Raw genomic sequence first — 23797 nt, forward strand, 5'->3', positions numbered from 1 at the left:
TGCATATTTAATGCTCAAAAGATATCTGCTTCTAGAGTGGATTAACGTTTCAGACAGTGAGACGTGGGGTCTATTGTTTTAATCTAAACAGGGATTAAGTTGATTAGATTCAGAGTTTGGTTGATTCAAGTGCTGACTGGTACACCTATTCCTATAGGGCACAGTCCTTTCAGAGCTCCAACTAAAAGTTTAACACGGAAGCTAAGCTATGAGGATGCAAAAGGATAAGGATGATACAATGGGCTTTGGCGACTTGGGGGAAAAGCCAGGAGGAGGGTGAGGGATAAAAGACTATACATTGGGTACGGCGTACACTGCTCCAGTGACGGGTGCACCAAAATCTCAGAAATCACCACTAAAGAACTTATTCATGTAAACAAAAACCACCCGTTCCCCAAAAAACTTTTGAAATAAATTTTTAGAAATAAATAAATAGACCAGGCACAGTGGCTCACACTTGTAATCCCAGCACTTTGGGAGGTTGAGGTGGGTGGATCACCTGAGGTCAGGAGTTGGCTACCAGCCTGGCCAACATGGTGAAACCCCGTCTCTACTAAAAATACAAAAAACTAGCCGGGCATCGTGGCAGACACCTGTAATCCCAGCTACTTGGGGGACTGAGGCAGGAGAATCTCTTGAACCTGGGAGGTGGAGGTTGCACTGAGCCAAGATCAGGCCACTTCACTCCAGTCTGGGTGAAAGAGCGAAACTCCACCTCAAAAAAAATTTTTTAATTAATTAAATAAATACACACATACATAGACTTTGAATAATTGTCATCCAAAAATAAAATAAAACAAAATAAAAAGGATTTCCCTTTGAGGGAGCTGTCTATGAAAGGAAACATTTTAATATAAGTGATCACAAAAAGAGAAAGCACCCTCTTATTTCATATATTATTTTTTCTATTTGTTAAATATTATATTTTTGTGCTACTCTCCTACTATAAACCTACCAGCTCTAACTTAGTATTCTTCTCCAAGACAAAGGGTATCATTTGTAAGGAATGACAAAATCTATAGGGAATGCTAAAATGATAAATTTAATACATCAGTGTGACTTTGGTAAAGTAAAATCTTCCAGAGTCTCAAACTTTGCGTGTTATTTTCTGGTAGCTCCTGAAAGCAGTCTGAGAAGAATAAAACAGAAAAGACAAAGAATTGTTTAAAAACAAAACCTCAAAGTAATAATAATAAATAAAAGCCTAACATTCCCTCCCACTTGGCAGGCACCAACCTACCATTTCTGTACACTCAGCTCCCCAAGACTGACAGAAGTTCTACTCTGCCATCACTTAAAAGTTAGCATCTAATTTACAGTACTGTTTAAATTTCCTCATTTGTCCAAAAGCATGTCCTTTATAGCTGTTTTAAAATCCATCATCCAATCAGATTTCATACATTTCATTGCTATGCTTCTTTAGTCTCTTGTCACCATGCTTATAGACTCAGGGTGAGGCGGGAGGCTTGCTTGAGCCCAGGAGGTGAAAGCTGCAGTGAGCTGATATGGTGCCACTGCACTCCAGCATGGGCAACAGAGTGAGACCCTGTCTCAAAAAAAAAAAATCACTCTGTATTCTATAAATATAGTATGTACAATTATTCCATGTCAATTAAAAATAAAAGAGAAAAAAAGAGTCTTTACTGTATGATTCATGTATATGAAGTTCAAAAGCAGGTATTACTGATCTGTGATGACATAGTCAGGCAAGTTAGTACCATTGCATAGGCAGAGATGGAAAGAAGCTTGTGGGATGCTGGAAATATTCTGTTTCTGGATCTGAATGCTGGCTACATGGGGATGGAAAATCGCTGACATTACACTAACCACTCGTGAACTTTTCTGTATGTACATGAAACTTAGAATAAGAAAACGGAATTGCGGTTCACATGCTAGGCATGCCCGGAGCAGGCTAGTGGACAGCATCCTGTACCACCGTGTCCCATCTAAAGTGATAATATAATTCACAAATGTAGAAACATGTTCCTAATACTTCAGTGCATGCCAAAATAGGCAAACACTTGATTTACATTCAAAATCTCGCAGTAGCAAGGTCAACTACAGCCACTTTCCCCCAGGGAGAGTCCAATATTTTATTCATGTCTCCTAAACTCTTATAATGAGCAACTACCATGGGCCAGGTCCTGTGCAGGGCTCTGAGGATCACAGGGTAAGACCCACATCCTCCCTCATGGAGACCAACATTCCCAGAAAAGCCACGCAAATAAACATAGTAAGGTATGGTGACGTTCAGGGAGCTCTGCAGCACCACACAGAAGTTCTGACCTGGCCTGGGGGGGATCAGAGAAGCCTTTGATGAGAAAGTAGCAAATGAGGCCCCTGAAAGTAAGGGGAGGGTGTGCTCAAAGCAGATACAACAGCAAGAGAAGATCTTGAGAAACTGTAACTGCAAACTATTTTCAGCCTCATGCCTCAGTGGAACCTGCCTGTCAGGTGGGCACCTGGAATCTCATGCAACTTTCTCAAGGTGAGGCTATTTTTTTCTTTCATTTCTCAGGTAGCTTGTGGTAAGAAAAGTGAACTGAGGCTGGGTGCAGTGGCTCATTCCTGTAGTCCCAGCTGCTTGGGATGCTGAGACGAGAGGATCGCTTGAGCCTGGGAGGCTGAGATTGCACCACTGCACTCCAGCCTGGATGGTAGAGAGAGACCCCATCTCAAAAAAAAAAAAAAAAAAAAAAGAGAGAGAAAAGAAAAGTGAACTGAGTGTTCTGGGTCTCCCAAGGGCCCTTGAATGGCCTTGTCCTTCACTTGGAATAAAATTCAAACTTCTTCGCCTTGCTCTGACCTTGGTTGGCCTTTCCAGTTTGAGCTTTTCCCGATATTCCTCTCCACAATACACTTCAGCTACAGTGGCCTCTTACCTGCATTTGATGTTCCCTTTGCTTAGAACACTCTTCCCTCTCCTTCGATGAAAATGATACTTCCTCAGAGACGTCTTAGCTTACCTTAAAATTACTGCACATCCTCTGAATCAGTGCTGTTGGTGGCATTCATAACACCAGTAGTATCATAATCAGAACTGAGTATTGGCTTGTTTCCTGTTTTATTTCCTGCATCCCTCCCTAGAATGCCAGCACTTGGGAAGGCAGCGGTGAGTTCTATTTTTGTAAACCCCAATTTACTACTCACTGGAACAAATCTTAACAGAGCGGGCATTCGAGTAATTAAGTGAACAAATGAAGAAGTGTCAGGGGTGTTTTAACGTTAAGCTCTGCAAAATTCCCTGCTATTGGGGAGGTCATACCCTTTGAATATATCACCCTCTTTCCTCCTCATTAGTGCCACAGGGCAACCCCAGGGACTGATTCTAAAATTTATATGGAAAATTAGAGGCCCACTTTATCTTTTCCAGTAGGATTTGGGAGTTTCTACCCTTGACCGTGTTAGACGTTTTCCTGAATTTTATTCCTGTAAAAGACAGATGGGGCCAGGTGAAATGGCTCACTTCTGTAATCCCAACACTTTGGCAGGCCAAGGCTGGATGATCTCTTGAGCCCAGAAGTTGAAGGCTGCAGTGAGCTATGATGGCACTGCTGCACTCTAGTCTGGGCAACAGTGAGACTCTAAAACAAAACATAAAAAGACACAGATGGGTCCTTCAATCATTTGGCCTTCAGGCTACCCACAATGTTCCCAGAGCCAGAGTTCTTTCGCTTGTCCAAGTCTTCTCCAAACCAACCTGGTGGGGGTGTGGAGGTTGAGGGAGAGGACAGAATTAGGGGTTAGTATAAGACAGGCCAAGACCAGAGTCCCATCTCTACTTCAGAAAGCTTGGGTCCACATTGAATGTGCGGAGGCCACATCTCATGAACAGAGACTAGATCTGTCTCATCCACCAAATTCCACTCACCCCACAAATAAGACCCATCATGGAGAAGAACGTTACAGGGAGGAATAAATAAATGAGTTAATAGGGTGCCTGAAAGGTGGAGAAAATGAGTAACAGAGGGACAGAGAGGGATGCTCAGAGGAAAGAGGGAAGCATGATTCCTTTTAAAATGCAATTTGTATTTTAAGTTTCCTTGCTGAAAACTAGTTATGGGCTCGCAACTACCCCCAAATCCATGCTCAAAAGAAGATGTAAGATCCTCTATGGTTTAGGCTCTGCCAAGTTCTTCGCCATCATCCCTTGCTGTCGCGACTGATGGAAGAGGTTGGACTGAGATGGGCAGGTGAAGGGCTTAACCTTCCATCATCCCAAACTCCTAGCAGGATGCCTCCTGCTGTGCTCCAAGCCACCCACACACAGGGCACTTCCTTCACCTTCTGAATTTGAGTCATCTTACCAACTTATTTTTCTCTCAGTGCCTTGTTTATTTACTCATTGATCCCAAGTGACATTTTTGAACATTTTATCCATTTTCTGTTCACTCCACTTTCCTTTATTTTCTTCCACTCTCTGGGGTCAGGGATCAGTCTTGAATCACAGTTTTATTCCCAGTGCCCTACACAGCATCAGGCGTAGAATAGGTTCTCAATAAACAGATATTGAATGGATTACTGGAGGGCGTGGTATTAGGGTAGGACAGGGTGGGGACATGATTACATTAAAATGTTGCTTAAATAAGCGGGTCTTTTAGCCCAGCAGTCACATAGAGTCAGCTCGGGAGCTCTGCAGCACACAGCTGATCGAACCCGCTCATTTCTAGAGGACACCATGCTGGGTAAGCTGGGCAAAGGCAAGAGACTCGGGTTTGAATGATTGGGTTGCAGACAAATCAAGTGAGAGGTGTGGGACCTTGTGGTGGCTTCTGGGCTTTGTCAACCCTAGGTAGAAACCACTGGGTTTAGAAACCACTGGGTAAATTTCGAAACCACTGGGTTATACCAACAAGGATTGTTTGAAAAACAATTTGCAATGGGACTCTAGTAACTTGGGAGTTTGTTTCTCCACATCTCTTTTTTAAAGAGGTGGGGTCTTCGTATGTTGCCCAGGCTGGCCTGCAGCTCCTAGGCTCTAGTGATCCTCCCACCTCACCCTCAGGAGTAGCTGGGATTTATAAGTGTGTGCCACCACGGCCAGCTAATTTTTAGATTTTTTGCAGAGACAGGATCTCACTCTGTTGCCTGAGCTCATCTTAAACTCCCATCCTTTTTAATGCCTGCTACTCTCATACTTTTTAAATGTCAGTCCATTGATGGGTATAAAATAGTACATGATCTTTAATTACCTGTTCTTTGTTAACCAGTGTGATTGAATCTGTTCACTCTATTTTAAAGGCCATTCTGTTTTTCCCTTATGCTAGTTTTTGTATTTATATCATTTCCCAGTTTTTTTGTTTGTTTGTTTGTTTTTTTGGTTTTCTTTTTTTTGAGACGGAGTCTCGCTCTGTTGCCCAGGCTGGAGTGCAGTGGCCGGATCTCAGCTCACTGCAAGCTCCGCCTCCCGGGTTTACGCCATTCTCCTGCCTCAGCCTCCCGAGTAGCTGGGACTACAGGCGCCCGCCACTACGCCCGGCTAGTTTTTTTGTATTTTTAGTAGAGACGGGGTTTCACCGTGTTAGCCAGGATGGTCTCGATCTCCTGACCTCGTGATCCGCCCGTCTCGGCCTCCCAAAGTGCTGGGATTACAGGCGTGAGCCACCGCACCCGGCCTATTTCCCAGTTTTTAGCATGTTTTTTTCTCAAGGTTTAGTAGAATATTTTTGTTGTCTTCTAGACACTAATAATTTATCTCTTATATGTGTTGCAAATATCCCAGCCTGGTTTGTGTTTTTCAATTCACTTATGAGTACTACTGTACCAATATTCTAAAAGTTGTCTTTGTGATATTTATCAACATTTTCCTTTTATAATTGTACTTGTAAAGCATAGTTTAGAAGTGTATTACTGGCTGGGCGCAGTGGCTCACACCTGTAATTCCAATACTTTCGGATGCCAAGGCGGGCAGATCACTTGAGGCCAGGAGTTGGAGACCACCCTGGACAACATGGCAAAACCCTGTCTCTACTAAAAATACAAAAATTAGCCAGGCATAGTGGAACGTGCCTGTGGTCCGAGCTACTTGGGAGGCTGAGACACAAGAATTGCTTGAACCTGGGAGGCAGAGGTTGCAGTGATCTGAGATTGCACCATTGCACTCCAGCCTGGGCAACAGAGCAAGATTCTGTCTCAAAAAAAAAAAAAAAAAAAAAAAAAAAAAAAAAAAAGGTGTATTTCTTGGCTGGGGACATAAATGTAATTTTACTTCTATTTTAACTTCTTAAAATTATTTGATTCTAATAGAAAAATTATGCATCAACAAGTTCACTTATTAAAACTTGTACCTGGTTCTCCTAATACATTTTCCTATTGTTTAATACTAAACTCACAAAAATACTAGTTAGTCAATTTTACATATTGACCTCTTAGCTTGGTAGATGATTTTAAACTCAAAGCCACATCCTTCATTGATTTTACCTCCTATAACTTATCAATGTGCAGTGTTGCTTTTCTAAAGACCAATAGAATTCTAACTACCATCCTTTGAATGGAAATTCTACTTCCCTTTAGAAGCTTCTGGAACTTTCTATATATTCCTGGTATTCTGAAGTTTTTGCAACAATTACCCTTTTGTTCATTTATTGTGCTCATCGTGGAATAGCTTCAGTCTGGAACCCCTGTGCCTCATCTCTCAAATCTTGAATTTTTAAAATAAATATTTTCATGATACTCTGAAACTTTTTTAGTCACATAAATATTGCTAGTGTTGGACATCCCTGAGCAGAGATCTTATTATTTTCCGATTTTTTCACTCTTTTTGTTCACTTTTATATATTTTTTCTACTTCCTGGAACAGCTTTGTCTTCCAACTCTTCTACTATTGCCTAAGGGTTTCTTTTTAGCTATTGATTTCAAAGAACATTTGTCTTATCAGAGTTTCCTTTCTTTTCAAGACTATCTTGATGTATAAGTGCAATATCTTTTATTTATCTGAGAATATTAATTTTAACATTTATAGATTTTATTTTTATTTATTTATTTATTTATTTTTTTGAGGCAGTATTTCACTCTGTCTCCCAGGCTGGAGTGCAGTGGTGTGATCTCAGCTCACTGCAACCTCCACCTCCCAGGTTCAAGTGATTCTCCTGCCTCAGCTTCCAAAGTAGCTGGGATTACAGGTGCCTGCCACCATGCCTGGCTAATTTTTTTTTTGTATTTTTAGTAGAGAGGGGGTTTCACCCTGTTGGCCAGGCTGGTTTTGAACTCCTGATCTCAAATGATCCACAAAGTGCTAGGATTACAGGCATGAGCCAATGAGCCCAGCCTTATTTCTTTTCTTAAGAAAAAAATGTGTTTGCTTGCTGCTTTCCTCCTCTTCCCCCTCTTTTCTTTTTCTCTTCCACCTTCCCTTTCTTTTTTCTCTCTTTGTCTCTGTATCTCCCTCTCTCTCTTTCTTGCTGTCCCCCTTCTGTTTGAGGATTCTTCTTCAATGTCCTGTAAATTTTTGTTCTCCCTTTGTGTCTAAACAAATGCTGAGACGCTAAGAGAAACCCGTGTGCTTGATCACTTGTCTTCACTGTGCGATGACTGGGCAGCATGTTGGCTTTTTTTTTCCCCCCATGTATTTGTATGAGGAATAAGAGCATCCTGAAAATAGAATCTTTCATATAAAATAGATGACCATGAGAATCAGGTTTTACTAGATGATGAGGTCTTACTTACATTCCAAACCACAGTAAAAACTCCCATTCTGCACTAATACAGTTTGTGTATTTGTCCCTTCCAAATCTCATGTTGAAATGTGCACCCCAGTGTTGGAGGTGGGCCCAGTAGGAGGGGTTTGGATCATGGGGGCAGATCCCTCTGAATGGCTTAGTGCCATCCTCATGGTAATGAGTGAGTTCTCTGTCTCTGAGTTCACACAAGAGCTGGTTGTTTAAAAGAGTCTAGGACCTTCCCCTGCTCTCTCTTACTCCCACTGTCACCATGTGACACCTTGGCTCCCCTTCACTTTCTGTCATGAGTGGAAGCTTCCTAAGGCCCTCACCAGGAGCAGATGCCAGCACTATGCTTGGTGTATAGCCTGCAGAGCTGTGAGCCAATTAATTACTCTTTTCTAATTTACCCAGTTTTAGGTATTCCTTTATACATGCAAAATGGACTAACACATGCACCAAGCTTGTAATTAACAGACTTACTTCTTTGGTTACTCACGTCTTCCCTAAAGGAGTGAACTTTCTAGGACCGTGTTACTGTTAAAGATACAGAGGTAGTGATGCTGCCAAAGTCACAGAGCTAGTAAATGAGAATCGACATTCATTCTCAGGTCACTAAGCTTGATATCTGCTTCCTACTGACTCCATTAATAAATGGTCAAACCAATAGCTTCAGGGTCTCACAGGCCAACCAACACAGACAGAAGTGCCACTGAGTCTATGACTGGTTAGGATAATAGAGCCTCAAATACTCTATGAATCTTATAAACTCATATAAACCTGGTGTCAACATCATGCCACTATTCTATTCTATCTCAGTAAGGACTCAACCAAATCTCATCTTGAATTGTAGCTCCCATAATTCCCATGCGTTGTGGGAGGGACCCGGTGGAAGATAACTGAATCATGGGGCGGTTCCCCCATATTGTGCTCATGGTAATGAATAAGTCTCATAAGATCTGATGGTTTTATAAGAGGTTTCTCCTTTTGCTTAGCTCTCATTCCCTCCCCTGCCTGCCACCATGTAAGATGTGGCTTTGCTCCTCCATGCCTTTCACCATGATTGTGAGGCCTCCCCAGCCATGTGGAGCTGTGAGTCCATTAAACTTCTTTCCTTTATAAATTACTCAGTTTCAGGTATGTCTTTATTAGCAGCATGAGAAACAGAAAGATGCCCCCAAGTTGCCAGGAAAACAAATTGGTGCCCAACGTCATGGAGAAGTTGATGTTCCTCCTCCAGGGGCTGTAAGATGAGGCCACAGAAATAAGCTTATCCCATTTGTGGCTTAAAAATGTGTCCTGCTCAGTGGAAGTTGGCACTGGTTTTCTAGGAATGCAGATGCGGAACCCTCCCAGCAAGAGGGTGAGAAGTGGGTCTCGTGAGTCAAATGTTTAGCCGAAGCTCTTGATTCCCAGGTCAAGCTCAGGAAAGAAGCTTACCTTTGGACTATATATATTTGCATTCTAATAAAACATTTTTAAATTTTTTTGTATTTGCATAGGTTATTGGGGAACCAGTGGTGTTTGGTTACATGAGTAAGTTCTTTAGTGGTGATTTGTGAGATTTTGGTGCGCCCATCACCCGAGCAGTATACGCTGCACTGCATTTGTAGTCTTTTATCCCTCACCCCCTTCTCACCCTTTCCCCTGAGTCTCCAAAGTCCACTGTGTCATTCTTATGCCTTTGCATCCTCATAGCTTAGATCCCACTTATGAGTGAGAACATACGATGATTGGTTTTCCATTCCTGAGTTGCTTCACTTAGAATAATGGTCTCCAATCCCATCCAGGTTGTTACAAATATCATTAATTCATTTTTATGGCTGAGTAGCATTCCATCATATAATTTATATATATTATAATACTTATATTATTATAATTATATAATTATAATTATATACAATATAATTTATATACATTATATATAAATTATATATATACACATACACACACCACAGTTTATCCACTCGTTGGTTGATGGACATTTGGGTTGGTTCCACATTTTTACAATTGCTAATTGTGCTGCTATAAACACACATGTGAAAGTATCTTTTTTGTATAATGACTTCTTTTCCTCTGGGTAGATACCCAGTAGTGGGATTGCTGGATCAAATGGTAGTTCTACTTACAGTTCTGGAAGGAATTTTTGCACTGTTTTCCATAGTGGTTGTACTAGTTTACATTCCCACCAGCAGTGAAGTGTTCCCTGTTCACCACATCCACGCCAACATCTATTTTTTTTTTATTATGGCCATTCTTGTGATTGTGATTTGCATTTTCTTAATCATTTGTGATGTTGAGCATTTTTTCCATATGTTTGTTGGCCATTTGTATATCTTTTAAGAATTATCTATTAATGTCCTCAGCCCACTTTTTGATGGAATTGTTTGTTTTTTTCTTGCTAATTTGTTTGAGTTTGTTGCAGATTCTGGATATTAGTCCTTTGTCAAATGTATAGATTGTGAAGATTTTCTTCTAGTCTGTGGGTTGTGTGTCTACTCTGCTGGCTGTTCATTTTGCTAAGCAAAAGCTCTTTAGTTTAATTAAGTCCTAGCTATTTATCTTTGTTTTTATTTTATTTGCTTTTGGGTTCTTGGTCATTGTGTTGCTATCTCATTTCTTAGGTCTAGTACACATAAGGGCGTCCATTGTCTCCTAAAGTTTTGATTATTTTTTATTTATGCTCTCTATTTCACTGAAGATTTCTCCCCTAATTTCTTGTATCTTTTTTTTTTTTTTAAATTTCCTTAAATTGGGCTTCACTTTTTTCTGGTGCTTCCTTGATTAGCTTAATAACTGACCTTCTGAATTCTTTTTCAGGAATGTCAGGGATTTCTTCTTGGTTTGGATCCATTGCTGGTGAACTAATGTGATTTTGGGGGATGTTAAAGAACCTTGTTTTGTCGTATTACCAGATTTGGTTTTCTGGTTCCTTCTCATTTGTGTAGGCTCTGTCAGAGGGAAGGTCTAGGGCTCAAGGCTGTTGTTTAGATTTTTTTGCCCTTGATGTAGTACTCTCCCTCTTTTCCTCTGAATTTTTTTTTTTTTTTTTTTTTTTTTTTGAGAGGGAGTCTCGCTCTGTCGCCCAGGCTGGAGTGCAGTGGCCGGATCTCAGCTCACTGCAAGCTCTGCCTCCTGGGTTTACGCCATTCTCTGCCTCAGCCTCCCGAGTAGCTGGGACTACAGGCGCCCGCCACCTCGCCCGGCTAGTTTTTTGTATTTTTTAGTAGAGACGGGGTTTCACCGTGTTAGCCAGGATGGTCTCGATCTCCTGACCTCGGGATCCGCCCGTCTCAGCCTCCCAAAGTGCTGGGATTACAGGCTTGAGCCACCGCGCCCGGCCCTCTTCTGAATTTTTTTTAATGAAAGTCTTTTGTCTGTTCCCTCTGCAGAAAGGCCAAGGCGAGAGCGTAGGCAACGCACAAGATTTCTCTCCAGACAACTCACAGCATTGAGAGAAGTGCTTGCAAAGACCATGCACCCAAGTTTGGTTACCATGGGGAAACTGGCTTCAACGCTACAACTCGATCTATCCGTAGTAAAGGTCTGTTCCCAAGTGTGTCTGTAGGTAGCACACCTAACCCAGAGCTTCACACACACTTTTGATCACCGTTATAACAATTCCTATTTATTGGCAATTGCTATGTGTAAGGACAAATGTTAAGCACTTTATATTTTTATTGTCATGAGCACCCACTTTACCGAGGAACACTAAAGCTCACATAGAAGAGCTGTCTTCCAAGCATTATAAACATAAGAGTTGGAATTTGAACCCAGACCTTTCCAACTCCAGACCCACCATGCTACACAGGACTCTTTGAAGCTGGATCTCAGATACTCCCATTCGGGTCTGTTCTTGCGTATTCAGGGTGGGTTCTGAGGATGATCACAGTCATCCAGATATCTGTCACTAAGTTCCCACAAAGTATTCGGGGGAGAACACCTGGATGAACACTGAAGACAACCCAAGCTAAACTCTCACCCCATACTCTGACTTTAAAATACTTTCTCTGGGCACCAGGCATGGTGGCTCACACTTGTAATCCCAGCAATTTGGGAGGTGGAGGCAGGAGGATTGCTTGAGCCCAGTTCAAGACCAGCCTGGGCAACATAGTAAGACCATGTCTCTACAAAAAAAAAAAAAATTAAAAATTAACCAGGCCTGGAGGCACATGGCTATAGTCCCGGCTACTTGGGAGACTGAGCTAGGAGGATTGTTTAAGCCCAGGAGTTCAAGGCTGCAGTGAGCTATGATTGCACCACTGCACTCCAGGCTGGGTGACAGAGTAGTACCTTGTCTCAAAGAAAAAAAAAAATACACCACTAATACAAACACCCTTCTATTTAATACATCATGATCTAAGTCATATTCCACCCATTGTTAGTACAATCCTACCCCCACTTTTCCCTTGAAACCCAGGACAGCAGAGGATAGAAAGAGCTTGCCTTGTTCCAATAAATGTGAGACTAACTCTCACTCCAAAAAACCAAATTCCTAAGGAACATGAGGATGCCCCTTTATACTCAACCTCCATTATTGACCTCCCTACTCCTCCCTCCCCAGATTTGGTTCAAGAACCAGCGTGCCAAATGGAAGAGGCAGCAGCGGCAGCGAATGCAGCCATGGCCATCACTAGGACCATCAAACCAGACCCTTTCAGTGAAGGAGGAGGAGACTCCCTCAGCTATAACTACTGCAAACATTCATCCAGTAAGTCCCAGAATCTCTGATGCAAATGACCATGGTCTCCATGAGCCTTCTGATATCAAGAATCCGGGAGGAGCCGGCGCCTCTGTGAGGGATTCATCCTGGGACTCTCGGGCACATGACATTGAACAGATATGTCTGGGGGCTTCAAATCCTCCTTGGGCCTCCACTGTCTGTGAAATAGATGAATTTGTAAAGATCTACGACTTGCCAGGGGAAGATGACACCAGCAGCCTAAATCAGTATATTTTTCCAGTATGCCTTGAGTATGACCAGCTCCAATCTTCAGCGTAACTTCTTACACATAGCTTCTAGGGGAGGTCTGTGATCTGATCCACTGAAACATATTTCCAAACATCTTTAATGGGTTGAGCCCAGTCTAAGTAGATCCAGGGCTGGGAATTTATCTTTTTCTGTTAAAAAACAAAAAAACCCAAAAAAAACCAAAAAAACAAAAACAAAAAACAATAAAGGAACTCCCCTACCTTTCATCACTGCCTGCATTTTCTGAACTCCATTTGAGTGCCTTCTCACCCAAATTTCAGCATTAAAAAGCGTCATCAGAGAAGGGACGCCAGGAACACAGTGACGTAGGAGGTTCCTGACTCTGATGCACTCAATAAACATCTATGCCTGGATCGTTTGTCTCTGGAAGAAAGTCAGAAGTGAGTTGAGAGACTCTTACACACCAGGCAACTAAGAAAATGTCTTATCAGGCCAGGCGCGGGGGCTCACGCTTGTAATCCCAGCCTTTTGGGAGGCCGAGGTGGGCAGATCACGAGGTCAGGAGCTCAAGACCATCCCGGCTAACACGGTGAAACCCCATCTCTACTTGAAATACAAAAAACTAGCTGGGTGTGGTGGCAGGCGCCTGTAGTCCCAGCTACTCAGGAGGCTGAGGCAAGAGAATTGCTTGAACCCAGGAGGTAGAGGTTGCATGAGCCAAGATTGCACCACTGCACTCCAACCTGGGTGACGTGACAGAGCAAGACTCCATCTCAGAAAAAAAGAAAAACAAGAAAAAAATGTCTTATCAAACAGGCAGGAAAAACTGAAGCACTCGGAAATACTAAACCCACTCTGGGCACTGAGCCATACAATCAGGAAGGAATCCCCAGTTCCCAGCTTCTCCCCAACGAGAGAAGGGGTGACCCACACATATAGCACCCTAACTGTTGATGGTTAAGTTCCTAACGAGCCTGCATCAGGGAGTTGACTAGGTAGGTAAACTACAGACTTCCAAGAGCCTGAACAGAAGCTAGGTGCCACCCAAGCCTTCAGCCCAGCTCAGACCGGCAATAAATCCAGATCTCTCCATTCCTCCTGGAAGAAGTTTGTCCACACATTGAACACCCCAACTTTTAGACCTGCACTCAAAGGACTGCATCCTAAACCCCCTAGCTCTGGAAATGGAAGGGATTAAGCATATGTGAGTCTCCCTAGCTCACAGAAGAAAAAGGTGGTTTTAAGCAGGCACACAAGCACTTCAAGACTAGCCTTCCTCCACCTCACTCCCCCAACCGGAGCAGTGCAGAGAAGGGGTCAAAATGCACAGCTCCCAGTTTCTCAAAAAGGATTTGCCAGCACACTCTTCCAGCTGCTGCTTGATAGTCATGCTTTTAACCAGCCTGTATCTGGAAGTGAACCGGACAGACAAATGCTGGACCCCTGGGAGCCTGAATGGGAGTTCAGACACTGCCCAAGCCTTTGGCCCTTGCTTGCTCCAGTGGTAAGTCTATAGACTCCCCCTGGAAGGAGTTCTTCCACGCAGTGAGCACCCAAACTTTTGCAGCTTCCACTGCATCCTAAATCACCTATCTCTGGGAACTGAAGGAATTTGACATTCGCTAGTCTCCCCGGATCACAGCAAAGAGGTGATTTTAAACTGATGCACAAGCATTTCCAGGAGATGAGAATAGTCCCAGGAGCCTGAGGCTGAACACACCCAGCTGGCCACCACTACCACCTCAGGCGGCATCTACTTGCATGTGCCACTTATGGGCCTGGAGACTGGCCTGCTCAGCCCATTGCAGCCATCACCAACACTAGCACCAGCTGACTGGGAGCTAGATTGTCCTGCCAATATTACTGCCATTGCCCATGCCACCCTTGCTACCCAGTGGCCCCAGGAACTACGCACCTACCTGGCCCATGGCTGGCAATACCAGCACCCAAGCAAGCCACCTGGAAGCCTGGGAATTGGCCCACCTGAACCTGCTAAGACCTGTGCCAGCATACACCATCCTGGGGCTCAAGGACAGGCATACTTGGCCCACCACTGCCACCGCTGGGCCCGAAAACCGGCCCACCTGACATCCCCTATCCCTGGAAAAGATTCACAGTCTCCACTAACGACTGCACCTTAAGCCACAGAGGAAATAACACTACTGATGTTGCTTTCAGCCAAATAAATCATACAGAGGCTATACCTGGATAAAGAATTCAAAATAATGATATTAAAGAAGCTCAGTGAGATACAAAAGAACTCAGAAAAATAATACAAACAAATTAGAAAAACAATTTAGGATATGAATGAGAAATTTACCAAAGAGATAGATATAAAAAAGAACCACACAAATTCTGGAAATGACTTCATTGAATGAAGTACAAAATCTATTTGAAAGCTTCAATAAAAGACTAAATTAAGTAGAAAAAAGAATTTCAGAACTTAAAGCCACATCTTTTGAAATAACCCAGGAAGGCAAAAATAAAAAAGAATTTAAAAAGAATGATAAACGCCTTCATGACATATGATACCATAAAGCAACCAAATTTTCAAATTATTGGGGTCCCAGCAGGCAAAGAGGGAGAAAAGGGTAAGAAAGTCTATTTAATAAAATAATGGGCCAGGCACGGTGGCTCATGCCTGTAATCCCAGCACTTTGGGAGGCCGAGGCAGGTGGAGCACCTGAGGTCAAGTGTTCAAGACCAGCCTAGCCAACATGGTGAAACCCGGTCTCTAGTAAAAATACAAAAATTAGCTGGGTGTGGTGGTACACGCTTGTAGTTCCAACTACTTGGGAGGCTGAGGCAGGAGAATTGCTTGAACTCAGGAGCCAGAGGTTCCAGTGAGCCGACATTGCACCACTGCACTCCAGCCTGGCAAAAGAGCGAGACTCCATCTAAAAACAACAACAACAAAAAATGTGATTTATACACAATGGATTTTTTTTAATACTTTAAGTTCTAGGGTACATGTGCATAACGTGCAGGTTTGTTACATATGTATACTTGTGCCATGTTGGTGTGCTGCACCCATCAACTCGTCAGCACCCATCAACTCATCATTTACATCAGGTATAACTCCCAATGCAATCCCTCCCCGCTTCCCCCTCCCCATGATAGGCCCTGGTGTGTGATGTTCCCCTTCCCGAGTCCAAGTGATCTCATTGTTCAGTTCCCACCTATGAGTGAGAACATGCGGTGTTTGGTTTTCTGTTCTTGCGATAGTTTGCTGAGAAATTATGGTTTCCAGCTGCATCCGTGTCCCTACAAAGGACACAAACTCATCCTTTTTTATGGCTGCATAGTATTCCATGGTGTATATGTGCCACATTTTCTTAATCCAGTCCGTCACTGATGGACATTTGGGTTGATTCCAAGTCTTTGCTATTGTGAATAGTGCTGCAATAAACATACGTGTGCATGTGTCTTTATAGCAGTATGATTTATAATCCATTGGGTATATACCCAGTAATGGTATGGCTGGGTCATATGGTACTTCTAGATCTAGATCTTGAGGAATCGCCATACTGTTTTCCATAATGGTTGAACTAGTTTACAATCCCACCAACAGTGTAAAAGTGTTCCTATTTCTCCACATCCTCTCCAGCACCTGTTGTTTCCTGACTTTTTAATGATTGCCATTCTAACTGGTGTGAGATGGTATCTCATTGTGGTTTTGATTTGTATTTCTCTGATGGCCAGTGATGATGAGCATTTTTTCATGTGTCTGTTGGCTGTATGAATGTTTTCTTTTGAGAAATGTCTGTTCATATCCTTTGCCCACTTTTTGATGGGGTTTTTTTTTCTTGTAAATTTGTTTGAGTTCTTTGTAGGTTCTGGATATTAGCCCTTTGTCAGATGAGTAGATTGCAAAAATTTTCTCCCATTCTGTAGGTTGCCTGTTCACTCTGATGGTAGTTTCTTTCGCTGTGCGGAAGCTCTTTAGTTTAATTAGATCCCATTTGTCAATTTTGGCTTTTGTTGCCGTTGCTTTTGGTGTTACACAATGGATTTATACACAATTTGGCCATTAAAAAAGTATTAATAAAGAATGAAATCCTGTCATTTGCAATATAGATGAGCCTAAAGGACATTATGTTAAATGAAATAAACCAGACACAGAAAGACAAATACCACATGATCTCATACACATGTGGAATCCTAAAAAGCGGACCCTACGCCTTACTCCTGCAAGAATGGCCACAATAAAAAAATAACAAAATCAAAGATCAAAAAGTCAAAAAATAATGGGTGTTGTGCATGTGATGAAAAGGGAACACTTTTACACTCTTGGTGGGAATGTAAACTAGTACACCCGCTAGAGAAAACAGTGGAGATTCCTTAAAGGACAAAAAGTAGATTTACCATTTGATCCAGCAATCCCACTACTGGGTATCTGCTTAGAGGAAAATAAGTCATTATACAAAAGAGATACTTGCACACACATGTTTATAGCAACACAATTCACAATTACAAAATTATAGAACCAGCCCAAATGTCCATCAATCAACAAGTGGATAAAGAAAATGTGATATATAGATAGATAGATGATAGATAGATAGATACATACATACATATATTATTCCATGGTATGTGATATATATATGTGTGTGTGTGTGTGTATATATATATATATATATATAGAGAGAGAGAGAGAGAGAGAGACATACCACGGAATACTATTCAGCCATAAAAAGAAAATGAAATAATGGCATTTGCAGCAACCTGGATGGATTGGAGACCATTATTCTAACTGAAGTAACTCAGGAATGGAAAACCAAACGTCATACTTTCTCACTTTTAAGTGGGAGCTAAGCTATGAGGATGCAGAGGCATAAGAATGACACAATGGACTTTGGGGACTCAGGGGAAGGGTGAGGGATAAAAGACTACAAATATGGTGCAGTGTATACTGCTCAGGTGATGGGTGCGCCAAAATCTCAGAAATCACCACTTAACAAATTATTCATGTAACCAAACACCACCTGTTCCCCCAAATACCTATTGAAATAAAAATAATGAAAATAAATAAGTCTGGGCATGGTGGCTCATGCCTGTAATCTCAGCACTTTGAGAGGTCAAGGTGGGTGGATCACCTGAGGTCAGGAGTTCGAGAGCAGCCTGGCCAACATGGCGAAACCCCATCTTTACTAAAAATACCAAAAAATTAGCTGGGCATGGTGGCGGGCACCTGTAATCCCAGCTACCCAGGAGGCTGAGGCAAGAGAATCGCTTGAACCTGGAAGGCAGAGGTTGCAGTGAGCCAAGATCGCACCATTGCACTCCAGACTGGGCAACAAGAGGGAAACTCCGTCTCAAAATAAATAAATAAATAAATGAATAAATAAATAACAAAAAATAAAATTTGAAAAAATAAATAAATACTTTTTTTTTTTTTTTAAAGTGGACCTCATAGAAGTAGAGAGTAGAATGGTGGTTAAAAGAATCTGGGGTTGTTGGGGGTAAGTTGGGAAGACGTTGGTCAAAGCATAATTACATTTAGATAGAAGGAATAAGTTCAAGAGACCTATTGGACAGCATCATGACTATAATTAATGGTGATTTATTGCATTCTTGAAAAACACTAAGAGAGTAGATGTTAGGTGTTCTCACTACAAAATAATAATAGTAATAATAATAACTACGTGAGGTAACGCATTTCTTTAAATTAGCTAGATTTGGCCAGGTGCGGTGGCTCACGCCTGCAATCCCAGCACTTTGGGAGGCTGAGGCGGGAGGATCACCTGAGGTCGAGAGTTCAAAGACCAGCCTGACCAACATGGAGAAACCCCGTCTCTACTAAAAATACAAAATTAGCCAGGCATGGTGGCACATGCCTGTAATCCCAGCTACTTAGGAGACTGAGGCAGGAGAATCGCTTGAACTCTGGAGGCGGAGGTTGCGGTGAGCCGAGATTGCCCATTGCACTCCAGCCTGGGCAACAAGAGTGAAACTCCGTCTCAATAAATAAATAAATAAATAAATAAATAAATAAATAAATAAACAAGCTAGATTTAACCATTCCACAATATATACATACTTCAAAACATTATATTGTACAAGATTAAGTCATACAATTTTTTAAAAAACAAATAAATTTAGAAGAAAATGGTAGGGAAAAGTGTTAGGGGCTGAGTGTGGTATATGGGAACTACATACTACCTGCTCAATTTTCTGTAAGCTTCAAACTGCTCCAAAAAATAATGTCTGTTGCCAGGCGCAGTGGCTCACGCCTGTAATCCCAGTACTTTGGGAGGCCAAGGTGGTTTGGTCACCTGAGGTCAGAAGTTCAAACCAACCTGGCCAACATGGTAAAACCCCATCTCTACTAAAAATACAAAATTAGCCGGGCACAGTGGCGCATGTCTGTAATCCCAGCTACTTGGAAGGCTGAGGCAGGAGAATCACTTGATCTTAGGAGGCAGAGGTTGCAGTGAGCCAAGATCGCGCCATTGCACTCCAGCCTGGACAACAGGAGTGAAACTCCATCTAAAAAAATTATAATAATAATGTAATAATGTCTTAATTTAAAAAAAAAAATGTCTAGCTCGGCCAGGCGCCGTGGCTTATGCCTGTAATCCCAGCACTTTGGGAGGCGGAGGCGGGTGGATCACGAGATCAGGAGTTGGAGACCAGCCTGACCTATATGATGAAACCCCGTCTCTACCAAAAAAAAAAAAAAAAAAAAAAAAAAAAAAAAATTCACCAGGTGTGGTGGCATGCGCCTGTAGTCCCCAGCTACTCCAGAGGCTGAGGCAGAAGAATCACTTAAACCCAGGAGGCGGAGGTTGCAGTAAGCCAAGGTCATGCCACTGCACTCCAGCCTGGGTGACAGAGCAAGACTCTGTCTCAAAATAAATAAATACGTAAAAATAAAACTGTCTAGCTTGATCTTAAAGGAATGAATGATTCCCTAAGAGAACTTAGTGAGGGCTGGAGGCCTTGAGTTCCCCCAGCCAATCCCAGGAATTAACTGTAAAAGTCACTACTCACCTTTGCAAAATTCAACTTGATCAGGGACCTCTCCTTTAGTTTTAGAAAGAAGCAGCAAGAACCTTTAAATAATTAATAAGCAAGTGACTGATGTGAAGAAACGCTGAGGCTCTAAAGCTGGAAGGAACAGAGACTGGACTATTCTCTGAACATCTAAGTCTATGCAGCTATAAACAAGAAGAAGGTAAAGCTGCAGGGGCTGACCTGGAAGCCCCAAGATGTATGGATAAACCAGGATGGCAGCAGCTGCGGAACTGTGAGGTGCAGCGGTCCCCAACGTTTTGGGCACCAGGAACCAGTTTTGGGGAAGATAATTTTTCCACAGACGGCAGCAGTGGGGTGGGTGGGGTGGGTGGGGTGGGGGATTCTTTGGGTATGATTCAAGCATATTACATTTATTGTGCACTTTATTTCTATTATTATTACATTATAATATATCATCAAATAATTATACAACTCACCATAATGTCAAATCTAATGGGAGCCCTGAACTTGTTTTCCTGCAACTAGATGGTCCCATGTGGGGGTGATGGGACACAGTGACAGATCTTCAGGCATTCGATTCTCATAAGGAGCACGCAACCTAGATCCCTCGAATGCGCAGTTCACAATAGAGTTTGCGCTCCTTTGAGAATCTAGTGCCCTGGCTGACCTGACAGGAGGCGGGGCTCAGGCTGTAACCCAGCGACGGGGAGTGGCTGCAAATACAGACGAAGCTTTGCTGGCTGGCCCGCTGCTCACCTCCTGCTGTGCGGTCTGGTTCCTAACAGGCCACCATGGGTACTGGTCTGTGGGGGTGGGGAGTGGGGGTGTTGGGGACCCCCGGTGTAGAGTGCTCTCTTGTAACCCAGCCATCCTCTAAGTGAGTGCAGATTTGCAAACACAACCACGTTCTCTAGAAAGGACCCTATGAGCTGGAAGATAAGACCACAGCTTGGAGTTCTGCTTTTGACTTTTGTAACGTTTAGGCATTTTTTATGGTAAGCATAGCTTACTTCTGATATTTAAAAAACGACTGTATTAAGCGGTGAAATAGTGAGTAGACGGGTGTTTACTTTGTTATTCTCTTTGCATGAACATTTAAGAAAAATAAAACATTAAGAATTGTTGGTGGCAGGCGTGGTGGGAGCTTTTTTTAAAAAACAACAAAACCTGTTCCCTACACGTAACAGGGATGTCTGTCTTCGGAGGAATGGGTGAGCTGCATCTCATCCCGCGGTCAGGCGAGGGGTCGTGGTGGTGGAACATGACTGGGAAGTGGGAACTGAGCCTGGGAAGCAATTCTAGAAGCCTGGGGCTAAGTCATGTCCTGAGAGTCTGGGAAATGAATGTATTAAGTAACCCAGATGCCTAACTCCAGGGTCACCACCAGCCTTCGAGCTCCAGGGGGCGCTCCACGAACACCACATGAAAGTGCGCGGGGCGCTTGGGATGATGTTTGCAGGGAAACTGAGCCAGGCTCTGGTCCTCTGTGCCATCTCCTGCCGGTGGGCAGCACTCCTGTTGTGCACAGGGACCCCTGTTTCCTAGGTCCACAAACTGGTCGAGAAACACGAGTTGACCCTGCCGCCCCAACCTGCTTTCTAACAAGACGTTCTGTCCAAGTTCGCCGCTCGACTTTCAATATGCCACTCAGCGCTTAAGCCACGCCCCTTATCCTTGATGTCCAATCAGGAGCGAGGGCTAGGATTCTTTTTTTTAACCTAAAAATTTAAATTTAGATTAAAATGGGAGATTCTTCATGGTAGTTTTAATGACAATAATTAGTCTACGAAAAAATAGGAAGTCTGAATGGACCAATAACCAAAGAAGAACTTACAAAGGAAGTATCTAAGAAAGTCCTAGAAGGTTTATGGGCAAATTCTGCTATACATTCCGACAAATCGTAATTGTACTGTCACCTTAATTTTTCTGTAAATATAAAACTATTCTAAAATAAAAAATTTATTTTAAAACTGTATCCAATCCCCCTCCTCCAAACCTTAGAAATGCTAAAGCTTTCTTTAAAAACCCTCAATATCTCTGATTATTTTGTAAAGGTTTTTGTTTGTTTTTAAGACTATCTTTTGAAGGCAGGGTGCAGTGGCTCACGCCTGTAATTCCAGAACTTTGGGAGGCCGAGGCAGGCGGATCACCTGAGTTCAGGAGTTCGACACCAGTCTGGCCAACACGGTGAAACCCCGTCTCTACCAAAAATACAAAAATTAGCCAGGCATGGTGGCCCTTGCCTGTAATACCAGCTACTCGGGAGGCTGAGGTGGGAGAATCGCTTTAACACGGGAGGCGGAGGTTGCAGTGAGCCGAGATCACACAACTGCACTCCAGCTTAGGCAACAAAGAGAGACTCTGTCTCAAAAAAAAAAAAAAAAAGAGAGAGAGAGAGAGAGCATCTATTGAAGAGAGAATTTTCTTACAATGTCCAAAGCAACTGTCTCCTTCTTTCCCTGGCCCTCTTCATGTCTGTATTCACAGAGTCTACATAATGGGCAAATTGTAATTAACAACTTTGTCTCCTGCCTTTAAAAAACCTTAAAATCCTATTATACTCCAGGCCATCTCCATGTCTGCTTAATGAACTGTCTTTATATATATACATATATACATATATATACATACATACATACATATATATATATATATATTTTTTTTTTTTTTTGAGACGGAATCTCGCTCTGTTGCCAGGGTGGAGTGCAGTGGCGCAATCTTGGCTCACTGCAATCTGCACCTCCCGGGTTCAAGCTATTCTCCCACCTCACCCTCCCAAGTAGCTGGGATTACAGGCATGCACCGCCACGCCCAGCTAATTTTTGTTTCGCCATGTTGGCAGGATGATCTTGATCACCTGACCTCGTGATCCACCCGTCTCTGCCTCCCAAAGTGCTGGGATTAACGCACGTGAGTCACCGGGCCCGGCCAAACTGTCTTAATTTTTAAGAGTAGGTTTATTACACTGCTTGATGGACAAAAAAATTGGGCACTCTTCTAAAGCTCGGGGCAAAGGATGCCACAAGAGGAGTCCCAGGGAAGAGATGTTCAGAGAACATTATACCACCCAACCTGCTGTCTTTTTTTTTTTTTTTCCAGGGGATGAGGGTCTCGTTATGTTACTCAGGCTGGCCTCGAACTCCTGGCTGCAAGCCATCCTCCCTCCTCAGCCTCCTGAGTAGCTGGGATTCCAGGTGTGAGCCACCACGCCTGGCTTGACTTTTATAACACGTTCTCCTTTGACAGTTTGCAGCCTCCTGGTTAAAGGGAAGGGGGACCTGAAGGGGAACTTCAGTGGGAAGCGGGGAAGAGTGACTGGGAACTGGTCCTTTCTGCTTCAGGTCTCAGTGGAAGTGTCAAGAGGTGCTGGGGTAACATTAGCCACTTCCCCTCTGCAACCAGCCCCCAGGCGCTTCACTTCTCTCTTTCCTCCTCCTGAGATGACACAGTTGTGGTTAAGGGCCTGGACCATGGGGTTAGCCTAGATGAGAGTCCCATCTCTACAACTTCTATCTGGATGAACTTAAGCAAGTGATTCACCTCTCTGAGCTTCAGTTTCCTCATCTGGGAAATTGAGATAATAACAGTTAATGTCTACATCATAAAGTTGTCGTGATAACTAAATAAAAACGTCATAATTAAATAAATTAAAACATATGCAGCTCTTAGAATGGTGCCTGACACACATAGAGCACCGTATAAATATTTTTATTTATTTTATTTTCCTTTTTTTTTTTTTTTTTTTTTGAGACAGTTTCACTCTGTCACCTAGGCTGAAGTGCAGTAGAGAAATAATCTCAGCTCACTGCAACCTCTGCCTCCCGGGTTCAAGTGATTCTCCTGCCTCAGCCTCCCAAGTAGCTGGGATTACAGGCACCCACAACCATGGCCGGCTATGTTTATATTATTTTTCGATATACATGATGTTCTGTGCATTAATTTTTTTTCCCAATGAGACTTAAAAAAAAAAAGTGGGGAGGAAGTTTTGCTTTTTGTTTTATATTCTTTAGTACTTAAAAACCTTGTCATTTTCAGGCTAGGTATGGTGGTTCACGCCTGTAATCCCAACACTTTGGGAGGCCGAGACAGGCAGATCACCTGAGGTCAGGAGTTCGAGAGCAGCCTAGTGAACATGGTGAAAACCTATCTCTACTAAAAATACAAAAATTAGCCGGGCGTGGTGGCACACCTGTAATCACAGCTACTTGGGAGGCCTAGACAGGAGAAT

General features: G+C 42.8%; 1 protein-coding gene across 1 annotated transcript in view; it reads left to right on the forward strand.

Moving 5' to 3' along the window:
• The window catches only part of LOC105495360 (leucine twenty homeobox), a 112375-nt gene extending 96692 nt beyond the window's left edge, over positions 1 to 15683 (forward strand). Inside the window, exons 4-5 of the mRNA XM_071086785.1 lie at positions 11051 to 11202; positions 12223 to 15683. Coding sequence (XP_070942886.1) covers positions 11134 to 11202; positions 12223 to 12660 — 507 coding nt within the window. The 5' untranslated portion in view covers positions 11051 to 11133 and the 3' untranslated portion in view covers positions 12661 to 15683. The remainder of the gene's footprint in view (positions 1 to 11050; positions 11203 to 12222) is intronic.
• The last annotated feature ends 8114 nt before the right edge of the window (positions 15684 to 23797 follow it).

This window comes from Macaca nemestrina, chromosome 20 (genome assembly GCF_043159975.1).
Source record: "Macaca nemestrina isolate mMacNem1 chromosome 20, mMacNem.hap1, whole genome shotgun sequence".
NCBI lineage: Eukaryota > Metazoa > Chordata > Mammalia > Primates > Cercopithecidae > Macaca > Macaca nemestrina.